The 14,820-nt window shown below is 48.8% G+C and overlaps 1 protein-coding gene across 2 annotated transcripts in view; it reads left to right on the forward strand.

Annotated features, from left to right (window-relative positions):
• Positions 1-13,180: 13,180 nt before the first annotated feature.
• The window catches only part of SH3PXD2B (SH3 and PX domains 2B), a gene marked incomplete at both ends in the record, with an annotated part of 107,530 nt that continues 105,890 nt past the window's right edge, over positions 13,181-14,820 (forward strand). For both annotated transcript variants that reach the window (XM_084244127.1, XM_084244126.1), the window contains one exon: positions 13,181-13,255. In XM_084244127.1, the coding sequence (XP_084100253.1) occupies positions 13,181-13,255 (75 nt within the window). The remainder of the gene's footprint in view (positions 13,256-14,820) is intronic.

Consider the following 14,820-nt stretch of genomic DNA (forward strand, 5'->3'; position numbering starts at 1 on the left):
GAGAATTCACCAGAGCCAGAGCGGGGAGCAGAGCAGGCAGAAGGACCAAAGTACACTGCTGAGGGGAGCAGCGGGCGGCAGGAGAGGTCTGCGCGCCATGTGGGACCCTCCTCCGGTGGCCGGGGAGCAGCCGGGGATTAGAACCGGCGCTGCAGAGGCCGCGGGCAGCTTCGCAACCCAGCACTCAACCGCTGCGCCACCGGGGAGGCCCCATGGCCATGTATTCTTATTTCTCTTTCTTCCTTCCAAAAAAGATCACAAACTCTAAGTACTAGTTTGCTTTTTTTTTTTTTTTCCACTTAAAAGTACACCTTGGAAACTACTCCATACCAGTTCCCGGTGTTCCTCCTCAATCAGTTTGAAAAATTAAATTTCCTCCTTTTTCTGTTCTCCATCTTGGAGCCGGTGGAGGCCTCCTGGGAGCAGGACTTCCACATGAATGCTGGAGGGCCGCAGGCAAGGCCATCCTTGCTAGCTACAAGCAGGGTCTCTGGAACCAGAGGGAGGGAGCACACAGCTCTTCTTACAATTGGAGGTGTATATGTTTGAGATGAAACAAAATTCTATCAAGGCAAGAGATGTGTTTATACATACAAAGCAAAGAACAACACAGCGGCTCCTGGAGGCACACTAAATAAAACCAGGGCATCTGGGGAAAGAAAGGTGACCCAGTCCCATGGTTCACACCAAATGCTGACACCATCTAAGGCTAAGGTGGTAGGACACCGAAACTATGTGATGCTGTACCTTCAAGGATTTAAACCTATCGAAAACCCTGTAGATAACAGTGGATCTACTCTCCCGTATTCTGTTAAAAGAAAAATTTCATTTTCATGACACAAGCAATGCATAGTCTGCTCCCTGTTTTTTAAAAGCTGAACCTTGCATTAAGGATTGGTCCGCTCTGGTCTTCCACATCCTCATGAAGTTCATCCCCCCAGACCTCTTCCCATGCATGTATGTATCCACATACTTGGAAAAGGTTTCTTAACACTGATGGTGTCATCTTTTAAGCATCTTTCTAAAAAACCAGCTTTCTTTAGTCAATGTGCGCAGAATAAACCTTGTCGCTAGGTGGCGCCCTCTTTCCTACCTGAAGAAATTGTCTACCTCCCGAGGGCCCATCTCAAATTCACCCATCCTCTTGAAGTTGGCCACAGCATCGCAAACCAAAGTTATCCTTTCTACTCCTGTACTCCCTTTGCCTCCTCTGTAGCCTTTCTCCTGCTGTATTAATTAATTGATGATTGGTTGATTAAGATGTACAAAAATGTGTCCTAGGAATAAAATGACGCATGTCAAGTCCTTAACTGGATCCTGGGCAGGTATACACTAGGTGAATCTGACAGCTCCTGAGAGCAAGCCCATGTCTTCATTCAACATTCTTTCAACAAACATTAACTACATGCCTACTGCATACTGGACCTGGACTGGGCACTGGACATAGGGTGGAGGCAAAAGGCAGATGTGGCCCACGGGTCAGTTTTGAATTCAGTGTAAGTCGTGGCTAACAGCATGGATTTGGCAGGCAGCTGCCTGGGTTTGGATCCTTTCCCTCCACTTATGAGCCATGCGACCTTGCTGATTCCATCTTTATTTTAAATTCTGGTGCTTTGTCATCATAGATTTCTTTTGCTGAAAATTTGGATTTTTCACATATTGCTTTAACATAGTATTTATCTTCATTACTAAGGGCAGGGTTTTGGGCACTCCCTTTAAACTTTGCATCTGAAGCAACTGCCTCCCTCAGTTTTGTGCAATTATTGAATCCTTTGTACTGCAGTTTCCTCACTTGCAAAATAGGAAACCATATAGCACCTCCCACCCAGTGCTGGGTGAGGACTAAAGAAGCTAATGTATGCACAGAACTTCAGATCAGCAAGTGTTAGGGGAGTGTTCACTATCAGCTAGGTACATGGAGAGTATAGGGGGAGCAAGCACCTGGTCCCCATGGTGGTTAATAAATGAACAGTGTGATGGCCATGGCAATGCCATCTTGAATCCTGCACCTCTTACAACCTGCATGCTGGGAGAATCCATCATTCTCTGCACGAGGCAATGCACCCACTGCATCTCCCTGCACTGCACTGACTGGCTCCCAACTTGATCTCACTGTTCTTTCAGGAAGCATGAAATGCAACCCCCTCTGCCCATCTCAGCAGTTTGCTAAACTCCACTCTTCTTTGCCAGTGATCACAGCAAGCGACCTTGCCCAGGCTCCAGGGCCCTCCCTGCAAATTTACAAATGCATCTCAGCTTCCTGTCACCATTGCCTCCATTACTTCCCTTCACTTCACATCCAGGCAAATAATTCACGATGGACATTTACAAAAGCTTTCTTCCATTGTTCATTTCTGTCAGAGCAAAAATCTGAGGAATGTGGGCAGACCTGCCTCCCTCATCACCTGTGGCCTCTCAAGGCGTAGCCCTCCATCCCTCCACTCTTCCTTCCTCTTATTCCAGGCCCTTCCCACGTTAACTGACTGGGGAATACAGCACCACTATTCATCTCCCTCTGATTGAATTGATTTTTCTCCCCTTATTACGCCATAACATTGTTTCCCCCCAATTCCCCATTTTATTTCAACTTGCTTTTCATTCAGAATCTTGATGTTCTAGGCTCCATCCTACTGTCTGGCTTCCTGACCTGTTCAATTCAAAGCAACAAAATATTGATCTCTGTTTCTGTTTAGTACTTCCCAGTTGTCCCACTTTCCTCTTAATGCATCCATTTGTGAAGCCTTTTTCTTACCACCAGGGCCTGTGGCCACAGTCAAGGTCACCATGGTCTTTGTTCCGCTCCCATGTGGCCCTTCTCTCCTGACCTTCCTTCCCCCACACCCCACACCTCCCAATGCCTGCAGGAAACTGCCCCCAACTCTGCTGAGAAAGGAAGATTGTCCTGGGGGCCAGACACCAGGAAGCAAAGGAGCCCCAGCTCTCAGGACACAGACAGAACTGCCAACAGTTTCTTAATTACATAAGAGCACATTTATTGATTTCCTCCTGCGTCCAGGATCTACTTAGGGGAATGAATTGGTTTTTTGTTGTTGATGTTCTTTTCCATTTCTAAGTAGTTTGGGATTTTCTTTTAGTTTAAACTTGTGTCCTTCGGGTCTTGGTTTTATTGCATTGTGGTTCAAGAATATGCCAGCACATTCTCTGTCTTTTCTATTTAACTGTTTTCAGTGGCTTTGGGTAGGCCCATTTTTGTATTTGGTCCACAGGCACCATAAAGAAGGCACATTCTTTTTTTCAAAGTTCATGTCCAGAGTGTGTCCAAGAACTCTACCCTGCAGTGTTAGTGGGGACCATACTGAGGGCCACCATGTTGGAGGACTTACTTGCCATGTACCACCGTGGGCTGAGCCCTGTTCAAGAATTTTCTCATTTAATCCTACGGGATCCTGCAAAAAATGTCCAGGTAAAGGGCAATCTAATATTTGTGTAAAGAAAGAAAAATACAGAAGTGACATTAATGGTGGATTATATTGTAAAAAAAAAAGCTTAAAGCTGGGAAATATTTTAAAATCTTTCCCAAAGGTATCTAATAGTGTTACCAACCAATGGGCTCTCTACCCAGTGTGCTTAGAAGCCAATATACTGTAACACCAAATTTTGAGAAAAGAAAAAAGTTTTATTGGGAGTCAATTGGCTAAGAAACTGGAGATAAAATTTAAACCTGTCTTTCAATTAAGAAAAGTTTTGAGGGCCTCCCCGGTGGCTCAGCGGTTGAGCGCTGGGTTGCGAAGCTGCCCGCAGCCTCTGCAGCGCCGGTTCGATCCCCGGCTGCTCCCCGGCCACCGGAGGAGGGTCCCACATGGCGCGCAGACCTCTCCTGCCGCCCGCTGCTCCCCTCAGCAGTGTACTTCGGTCCTTCTGCCTGCTCTGCTCCCCACTCTGGCTCTGGTGAATTCTCTCACCCTCCCAAGCTTCTGACTGTACCCAGTGCATGTATAAACAAAACAAATAAAAAAAAAAATGCCTCTATAAAAAAAAAAAAAAAGAAAGAAAAGTTTTGAGTACTGGGGTTGAGAATAAAGGAGTTAGATTTTATTTTTATTTATTTATTTATTTTTTGATAGCGGCATGCTTTTATTTATTTGTTTGCTGGTTTGTTTGTTTGTTTTGTTTATACATGCACTGGGTACAGTCAGAAGCGCGGGAGGGTGAGAGAATTCACCAGAGCCAGAGCGGGGAGCAGAGCAGGCAGAAGGACCGAAGTACACTGCTGAGGGGAGCAGCGGGCGGCAGGAGAGGTCTGCGCGCCATGTGGGACCCTCCTCCGGTGGCCGGGGAGCAGCCGGGGATCGAACCGGCGCCGCAGAGGCCGCAGGCAGCTTCGCAACCCAGCGCTCAACCGCTGCGCCACCGGGGAGGCCCAAGGAGTTAGATTTCATTAGCTGAAAAGCAGGTTATGGGCAGGCCACCCTGTTTCAAATTACCTTCAGCTCCCTCCACCCGGAGTCTTCCAGTCCCCATTAGCCTGAGATGCTTTTGTCCTTACTTTGCACGTTTGTTGCTTACTGCCTGTCTTCCCTGGTAGGAAGTGAGAACCACAAACAAACGGATCTTTACCTTTTTGGTTCACTGGTGTATCTCAGGCAGCCCGGACAGCGCCTGACACATATTAGGCTTTCTTTAAATACCTATTTGTACAAGTAATAGTACTCATAGAAATACATACTAGTGAGTGCATAAAGGGGTTCCCCGAGCTACCTGAATTTGGGAATCATGTTCCATTACACTTTATCTCAGTAGGCATGGCTGAACCATAAACTTCACAACCAATAGAACAGACTTATAGGGTAGCAAAGCAGTTAGTAGCCTGTGGGAAGTAAAAAGTCCTAGGGATAATTAAGCAGTAATTGTTGCTGGGGTTGGGAGAATGGAGATATGACGGCATTGGAGGCCTTGATAGGCTGCCACCTTGTGGATTAAAACTGAATCGCACCCATACTGACTTCCACCTTTTAACACTCTTGGTGTCTCCGCAAGTCCCTCCAGGTTTCTTTGACAAAGATGGGAGCCACAGACGTGGCTCTCTCAGAGTCCTGTGAAGCATGTGCCCACTTGTCTGAAAGGTAACCCAATTTTTTTTTGTGATCCACATGCTTTTTTACATATTAAAACATCCATTAGCTCATCCATTCATTCAACAAACATCTGCTGTATAGTTATCAGGGGTAAGACACTGTGGGGAAGAGGAGACTTATTCATATAACCAACAACTGCTTACTCAGAGTCTGCTGGCACAGTGCTAGAACTAGAGAATGACTTTATAGGGTGTTTTAGTCCATTTGGGCTGCTATGGCAGAATGTTATAGATTGATAGCTTATAGATGGTCAAAACTGATTTCTTACACTTGGAGGCTAAGAAATCCAAGATCAAGGCACTGGTATGCCTGGAGTCTGGTAGGAGAGAGAGCCCACTTCTTGGTTCATAAACAACTGTCTTTTCATTGTGTGCTCACATGGCAGAAGGGTGAGGACCTCCCTTATAAGGGCACTAAATCCCATTCCTTAGGACTCCACCCTCATGACTTCATCCCCTCCCAAAGACTCCTTCCTCCAAATGCCACCAAATTGCCAAAGAATTTTGACATGAAATTTGGGGAGGAGCACCAACATTCAGTCTATAGCAGAGGGGGATCTACTTAATGGAAGGGAGTAGATAAAAATATTAAGAAGACCAGTGCACAAGGGGGCTGTAACTTCAAAGGAAAGAACATGGGTCGAGCAACCCAGGAGATCTGAGTTCAAATTCTAGTTTCACCACTTTCCCGAGCTATGATTCTGGACAACTACTCCAAGCTTTGGTTTTCTCACTTGAAAAGGGGGAAAATGAACACTCATACTGCATATGCATTAGAAGAATTAGATAGAGAAGTTAATACAAAATGTCTGCTGCTGTACTTATCCCAAAAGTTACATTAACACACACACATCCATCTAGAAAGTAGGAGAAAGACAGACAAATACACAATGTATGAATACAAAGTAGGCAGAGATGAAAGCAGTACAGAAGGAACCAGATCAAGGAGGCTTCAAACGCCAATCCAGAGCTGATGAACACCTGTGAACAAGGGGAACCAGTGAGGGTTACTGAGCAAGGGAAGATCATGAACAGTTTTCTTTCAGCAGGAAGATAATTTTGGCAGCCAGAAAAGAGAGAGAAGATGGAAGGATGGGGCTTCCCCGGTGGCACAGCAGGTTGAGCACAGCACTGTGAATATCCGCAGCCTCTGCAGCACGGGTTCAATTCCCGGCCAGCCAGGGAGATTCCCACGTGGCGTGGCAGACCTCTGCTCTTGAGCCCACTGCTCCCCTGTAGGGTAAAGAAAATGTCAGGCTTTTCTGCCCTTCCGCCATCAGGATAGATGATGGATCCTTGTCCTGAATGCATGCCTGATGGCGGGCACCTGGAATAGGGTGTGGGCATAGGTAGATGGGATTCAGCTGAGCTAAGACTGTGCTTTTTAAGGGCGGCGTCACGGGGGGACGCCAGCAGCACCAGTAGCAGCAGTAGAAGCCGAAGGCGAAAGAGAAGCCGAGAAGCAGCAGAACGAACGCTAGAGAGCCCAGATAGAGTGAAGACTTGCTGGGGGCTGGGAGGCCTGCCAGCCTCCCAGCCAGCACCCCTGCCTGCCATATGCCTGGTGAACCCCAATAAAAAACCTGCAAAACTACTGAGGACTCTGACTCCTCCTTTACCTGATCTGCATGGGGTCAGAAAACCTGCACTGTGCTCCAGTCCTGCCTCTACATCCCCTCAGCAGTGTATTTCGTCAGTCTGCCTATTCTACTCCCCGCTCTGTCTCTGGTGAATCCTCTCACCCTCCCGCGCCTCTGGCCTGTACCCCAGCTCTTGTATAAAAATAAATCTTTAAAAAAAAAAAAAAAAGATGGAAGGAAGGAAATGGAGGTCTCCTTCCTGCCCCTGAGAGATATCTTCACTCACCATCCAACTCACCCCCTGGGGCTTAGCCCAGCAGCCTGGGCATCTGGAACTTTGCTTTAAGGCCTGCTTCTTCCAATCCATGGTTTAGTTCACAGGCCCATTTATGCCTGGCTACTATTTTAGGTCAGCCTGTGGTCATTATAAGCATCTTGCTGTACCAGCTAACCAGATAGCAGTCTTGAAGGGACTGAATCTCTTTTCAAGTGCCTGAGTTTGCTCTGAAAAGAGGTCTGATTGTTTCTCAGAAGCAGTGGCTAGGAAAAAAACAAAAAAAAAGCAGGCCTCACTTCTTGACCTGGCTGTCCATCCAGGGGCCTTGTGATTTGAGAGAAGTGCAGCTTGCCAGTCTAAATTCAAAGACCGGAACCTCAATCAACTTGATGGACTCAAGGCCTCTCTGAACATGTCAAACTTGTCCCCAGTGAGCCTACCATATGGAATTCTGTGGTCCGTTAGCTCCCATATTGATTTTCTACGGTCTACAGTTTTCAAGCCTGCAAAACAAACCTCTAGAACAGAACTTAAGAAGAATAAATAAATTCAGCAAAGATTCCCCTTTTCTAACCTATCATCTCCACACCCTAATTGGGGAAATGGCCAGTGTTCTAGGAGCAGTGAGGACAGGGGAGAGAACATCAATATATGTGAGGACTTAGCTTAGAGTTAAGGAAACGGAGCTGGGTCATTCATTTCAGAGCATTTTGGCGGAACCCCTCTGTGTGAACCCCTCTGTGCGAGTCGTGCCGCATGCTGGGGAATTTCAGAGGAATAAGCTTTATCCCAGCACCTTGGAGCCAGGAGTCAGATCTAAGAATGAGGGCAATTATAGCCCAGAATGATGGCTGTGCCCAGGCACCATGGCAGCCAGGGGAGGAAACAATTATATATCAGGGAAGCAGGGCTTCCTGGAGGAAGTGACATCCCCACTGGGCTTTGAAGACTAAATAAGAGGTCACAGCAGACAAGGTGAGGAAATGACTAGCTCACATCAAGGCAAGTCAGTGGGGGAAAAACAGAATTTATTTTCTTCTGGAAACGATAAATCATCTTGATGGTTAGGACAAGAGGGAAAGGGAGGCAATTGGTCGGAGATGAGATTGGACATGTAATCGGGAGCTAAAAAGAGGATCAGGACTAGGAAAGAGTAATTGCCATTCATGGTAGAGTTGGCATTAAATAAGTTTGGTATTTGACAAACAATAAATCTGAAGAAGAAGAAATCAAAAAAACCATCCCTTTTTTTATTGAAACAAAAAAAATCAAATATTTGGGAATAAATCTAACAAAAGAGGTAAAGGACCTATACAAAGAAAACTATAAATCACTGTTAAAAGAAATAGAAGAAGACACAAAGAAATGGAAAGACATCCCCTGCTCATGGATTGGAAGAATAAACATTATTAAAATGGCCATCCTTCCAAAAGCAATATACAGATTCAATGCTATTCCAATCAAAATTTCAATGTCATTCTTCAAAGAAATAGAACAATTATTGATGAAATTCATATGGAATCACAAAAAACCCCGAATAGCCAAAGCTCTCCTGAAAAAAAAAGAAGGGAATGGAGGCATCACACTCCCAGACTTCAAACTATACTACAAAGCCATAATCATCAAAACTGCATGGTATTGGAACAAGAACAGACATACAGACCAATGGAATCGAATAGAAAATCCAGAAATAAACCCACAGATTTATGGTCAACTAATCTTTGACAAAGGAGCAAAGACTATGCATTGGAGCAAAGAAAGTTTGTTCAATAAATGGTGCTGGGAAAACTGGGTCGCTACATGCAAAAGAATGAAGCTTGACCACTACCTCACACCATACACAAAAATCAACTCAAAATGGATTAAAGAACTAGACATAAGACCTGAAACCATAAAATACATAGAAGGAAATATAGGCGAAACACTACGTGATTTGCACATCAAAGACATCTTTACAGACACATCACCCAAAGCAGTGATAGTGAAGGCAAAGATAAACAGCTGGGACTACATCAAATTAAAGAGCTTCTGCACAGCAAAAGAGACAATAACAAAAACAAAGAGAAACCCCACCAACTGGGAGAACATTTTTGCACCCAACACTAATGATAAAGGACTGATCACAAAAATCTGCAAAGAGCTGATGAGACTCAACAACAACAAAGAAAATTATCTGGTCAAAAAATGGGCAGAAGAGCTAAAAAGAAACTTCTCTGAAGAGGAAATGCAAATGGCCAACAGGCATATGAAAAAATGTTCAACATCACTTGTCATCAGGGAAATGCAAATCAAAACTACCATGAGATAGCATCTTACACCAGTGAGAATGGCACATATTAAAAAAACTAGCAACAACAAATGTTGGCGAGGGTGTGGAGAAAAAGGAACTCTTCTGCACTGTTGGTGGGAGTGCAAACTGGTCCAACCACTGTGGAGAGCTGTGTGGAGATTTACTGGACCTACTAAACATAGAGCTTCCATATGATCCAGCAATTCCACTCCTAGGTATTTACCCAAAGGACACAGAAACATCAATTCCAAAGAACACCTGCACCCCTATGTTTATAGCAGCACTGTTTACAATAGCTAAGCTTTGGAAACAACCCAAATGCCCAAAAATAGATGACTGGATCAAGAAGATGTGGTACATATATACCATGGAATATTACTCAGCATTCAAAAAAGATAAACACATGCAATTTGCAGCAACATGGATGGCGCTGGAAGGGATCATGCTCAGCGAAATAAGCCAAAAAGAAAAAGAAAAATACCGGATGGTCTCACTCATAGCAGGAATCTAGAAAACTTAAATAAGGGACCAGGAAAATGAATAACTATAAGAAAGTGAAAATCAAAATCAACAAAAAACTATGAACCAGAGACACTTTTAGGGGGGCGGGGGCGGGAGGGGAGGGATTGGGGCCAGAATGGGAGGGCTGCAATTGTATGGGGAATATAAAAATAAAATTTATTATTTAAAATAAATAAATAAATAAATAAGTTTGGTATTTGGATGCAGCTAAATAGAGATAGTTAGCCGTATCTGATTGGCTAAAAATGCATATGCTTTACATGTACTGTCTCACTCAGACCTTGGAACAAGCCTGTGAGTGGCTCTTCATACTTCATCTTACAGACAGGAAGACAGAGGTACAAGGGTCGGTGGATTGCACAAGGTCACACACTTGGTATGTGGTGGATGCGGAGGCTGAGGCATGAACAATGAGGGAAGCCTGGTTTAATGGGGACAGAGTTTTGGTTTGGGAAGATCAAAAAAGTCCTGGAGATGGATGGTAGGGATGATAGTACAATTAAGTGAGATTGATTAATGCCACAGCACTGAACATTTTTTAAAAAGATTTATTTATTTATGCATACAAGAGCTGGGGTACAGGCCAGAGGTGTGGGGGATGAGAGGATTTACCAGAGACAGAGTGGGGAGCAGAACAGGCAGATTGACTGAAATACACTGCTGAGGGGAACAGCGGGCGAGTCAGGAGAGGTCTGCTGCACCGTGTGGGTAGCTCCCTGACTGGGGATCGAACTCGTGCTGCAGAGGCTGCTGATAGCTTCATAGGTTGCGTCTTAACCCCTTCGGCCACCAGGGAGGCCCAGAACTGAACATTTATAAATGGTACAAGTTATATCATATGTATTTTGCTACAAGGGAGGGACGGAGGGAGGGAAGGGAAAGGATGAGGGAAAGAAAGGCAGGCAGGCAAAGGATGGGCATGGAAACAGGTATTCCACCTCTGCTAAGAACAGGCGGGGAAGAAAGTTCGCCTTCCAAGGCCAGACATGCCCCAAAGGGGAAGTGAGCACCCAGAAGAGGAAGGACTCAGCTTTGCACGCAGCGTGTGGTGCGACAGGGTCGGTTCTCATCGCCTTTCTGGGAAAATCCAGTAAGCTGGCTGAATCACAGATTTCCTCTATCTAATCTGTTCTGTGGTTCTGCCTTATTAGGAAGGCCTGGCTACTGCAGAGGATGAGGTAAGAGGCACAGCAAGCCAGACCTTCACCATCCTGGACAATTCCAAGTCCTTTGACTTGCAGTTGTGCTTGAGAAGAATGTGCCTTATTATAGGTGCTGTATCACGAGGGTCCTGGTGACCAAATGGGGTCTACAGGAAAGTTTACCAAACAGTTCTTCTACAAAGGTGTAGGCAGGGCTTAGGTAACCAGATAGGCTGGTGAAGTCCTCCAATGTGTGATGGGAGGACTCTTTTCACCCTTCATGCAAAGTGGTTCTGGAACCCTGAAACAGTCCGGCGACAGTGCCCTGGGTAAGAACGACTCTGCAGGAAGGGAGCACTCTCTCCTCCTACCTTCAGTTTCCTGCCAGGGCTCCCTCTGGCCATTCAACAGGAAACCAGGGGACAGGTTGCCCAGTAGCGAAATCTATACGGGTCAGTCTCCAGGTCCAAGCAGGGTACTAAAACCCAGCAAGGAAATCAGGGGGGCAGATCCAAAGTGAATCAGCAACCTACTATACACAGTGGCCTCCAGTGCAGGGCTGCTGAGAATTGTGCTTCCCTGGATGGATGACCCCCGCCCCCACCACCACCTCCACCCCCACACAAGCTGACCTTGGACCCAAGAGCCTTGGGCTCTTTCAGGCCTGGAGGGAAGCTGTATGGTTTGTTGGAAGAGCCCTACTTGCTAATGTGGGAAGCTGGCCAGGGGCCTAAGCCTCCTATGCAGGCATTGACAGATACATTCATTCAGATATTTGTTGCCAAGCCAGGCCTAGGAGGCACACGAGGAATTACGGAGTGGATTCGGCCAGCCCAGCAAAATATGCTGAGATAGTGATGCTTTTCCTCCACCAGTTCTGGAGATTGCTCTCAGTCACTGCCTATGTAAAATGGATCAACCAATTTTTCCTCCAGAGTTGCCACAAAGATATAAAGAGAACATTTTCAAAAAGCAGAAGACACTGTGCTGGCAAGGAGTAAATCAATTACATTGACAACAAACACCTGCCTCCCCTCTCAGCCACCACCTCCCTATCATCCTATGTTACTGCTAGCATTGCACTTAGGGTGTAGTTGCGGTTGGCTCCCCTTCTCCAAGTCAGACTGCAAGTCCAAGAGAAGAAACCACTGACCACTGAGTCCCCATATCTTGGGGCTGGGTTTACAAGGCCAACATTTCTGTTGTGACCAGACGTTGCCAACGGCTTCACATGCACTGACTTTTGAGGACAGACAACTCTGGTTGGGCAACAGCAGCATTCGGTCCACCTTATAAGCAAGCAAGCCCAGAGAGGTTGAGCAACTCGCCCAAGGTCACAGAGTGGATGTAGGGTAAGGAAAATGTCAGGCTTTTCTGCCCTCCTGCCATCAGGACAGATGATGGATCCTTGCGGTTCTGAATGCATGCCTGATGGCGGGCACCTGGAGTAGGGTGTGGGCATAGGTAGATGGGATTCACCTGGTCTGAAACTGAACTTTTAAGGGCAGTGTCCCGGGGACGCCAGCAGAAGCAGAGACGAGAAGCAGTAGCAGTAGAAGCAGAATCTGAGAGAAGGCCGGAGAGCCCAGAGTGAAGCCCTGCTGGGGGCTGGGAGGCCTGCCAGCCTCCCGGCCCCCCAGCACCCCTGCCTGCCGTGTACCTGGTAATCAAAATAAAAAAACTTGCAAAAGCCACTGAGGACTCCGATTCCTCCTCCTTTACCCGGCCTGCTGGATATTAGAAAACCTGCACTGTGTCCATTCCTGCCCCTACAGTGGACAAGCCACAAAGCCAGCTTTGCAACTCTGGAGCCCAGACCTCAAACGTGGGCCTCAAACCGCCGCTCACTGAGCGAGTGGGAGCGGGAACGAAGCAGCGGGTCAATCAGCGCCCACCGTTGCCTGGGCCGCGACGGCTGCGCGCGGGGACAAAGGCCCTCGGCGGCGGAGGCCGGACGTGGCCAGCGGGTTCCGCGCGGGGGCGGGAGCGGGGCGGCGGCGGGCGGGGCGGGGGCGGGGCGGCGGGGCGGGGGGCGGGCCGGGGGCGGGGCGGAGACGCGGGGGGCGGGCCAGGGGCGGGCCGGGGCGGGGCGGCGGCGCGGGGGGCGGGCCGGGGGCGGGCGGCGGCGCGGGCCGGGCTGGAGGGCGCGCGGAGCGAAGGGCGGCGGCGCTGACGGCTCGTGCTCGGCCCGGGCTCCGGATCCGCTGTGTCCCCGGCTGCCGGCCCGCGCGGCGCGCCCCCCGGACCCGCGCTCGGCCCCGCGGAGGAGCGGCCATGCCGCCGCGGCGCAGCATCGTGGAGGTGAAGGTGCTGGACGTGCAGAAGCGGCGGGTGCCCAACAAGCATTATGTGAGTGCGCGCGGCCCACGCCCCCTCGCGCCGGGCCCGGCCGGGGGCGACCCGCAGCCCCCAGGCTCGGAAAACTTCTGCCCTCGGCGCTCGCTGCCCCCACCCCCTCCTCTCGGCCCTCGGCCTGGCTGCTGCGCGGCGCGGGTCTCCCGGCTCCTCCCCTCTCCCCTCCCCCCTCCCGGCCCCCTCTGCTCCTCCTCCAGTCCTCGCGGCCGCTGCTGCCCCCCACTCTCGTCCTGCCCATCCGTGGACAAGCCTGTCCCCAGCCGGTGTGGGTGACAGGGACAGGAGGAGGGAGGGAAAGCAGCGCCCGCAGGCCGCCCGCCCCGTCCGGTCCTGCCCTGCCGTCCAGGGCGCTCGGCCTCGGTGCCCAGCCACAGGTAGCCCCCTGGAGGGATCGCCGAGCTCCGCCTCGTCCTCCTGGAGAAACCGGCCTGAGCGTTAGGGGAGCTCTCCCAGCACCGATGCTTTGAGTATACCTGTGCCTTGAAAGGGTTAAAAATCGCCCCTGCCCCTTAAAAGGGTTAAAATAGCCCCTGCTCCCCCTCACCCCAGTAACTTCTGCGTCAGAATGTACCGAAGTTTTCTCCAGGTGTCTCTCTCTGTAAACTAGTGATCTGGTTTCCAGTTGGCGAGGACTTGAGAAATGGGCCAGTAGCGTCAAAGATGGGAAGGCTGAGGCTCAGCAAGGCTGCAAGCTATAGAATGGGGAGGCGCTTTCAGGCTTTCGGGCCTCTGGAAGGTGTTGGGGCGCCAAGGGACCCGTCGGTGGGGAGTGGTTTCCGCAGCAGCTTGGGCGCCAAATCTGCAGGTTCCAGGGGCCCTAGGACCACCTCAGAGGTTCTGGTGGAGAGATATTGGGGCGGTGGGAGGCTGGGCCCAGGTGAGGCCTTGGGGAGGCCTGGCTACCAGGGAAGGGGCTATGGTGTCTCTGGTGGTGAGAAGGGGGCAGTGGCAGCTGTGAGCTGCTGCGGGAGAAGTTAACCAGGAAGGGAAAAAAGAGCAAGAGGGAGGGAGAAAATCCTAACAAAGAAGTGCAGAACAATGAATAGCAAAGGGCGTTGGCTGGCTAAATTCGGCTCCTTGGCCTCCCTGCAAAAGTCATCTTTGGATCTTTTTTCACAAGAGCCACATTCTTCTAAAGCAGATCTCTATGCCCTCCATGAGTAACCTCTAAAATTCTGAAAGGAGATAGCTGGGCATCCAGTCTGCACTCAGAGAAAAAGGGTGTGCTGTGTGAGTCTGTATTGTTATTGGCTGGGCAGCCAGTTATTCAGCCCTTTGCCAGGAGGTGGGAAGCTATTTCCTGGACCTGTGGCATCTTTAAATAGAGTGAAGTTTCCCTTGATTCCAGGGCTGAGCTAAATTGTCTTTTTTTCTTCCCCCCCTTTTTTCTGCCAACTGTTTCAAATGCTGCCAAATCTTGGCTTCTTGTTTGAGCCTGTTGAGGGTGAACCTGAGTAGCCTCTTTGCTATGAAGACAGTTTTCATCAACATGGCAATGGGAGGAAGTGTGAAATTCCCCAGGCTCTCTCCTACCAGACCTGTGAGCTGGCAGAACCAGG

Source organism: Talpa europaea, assembly GCF_964194135.1.
Source record: "Talpa europaea genome assembly, chromosome: 9".
NCBI lineage: Eukaryota > Metazoa > Chordata > Mammalia > Eulipotyphla > Talpidae > Talpa > Talpa europaea.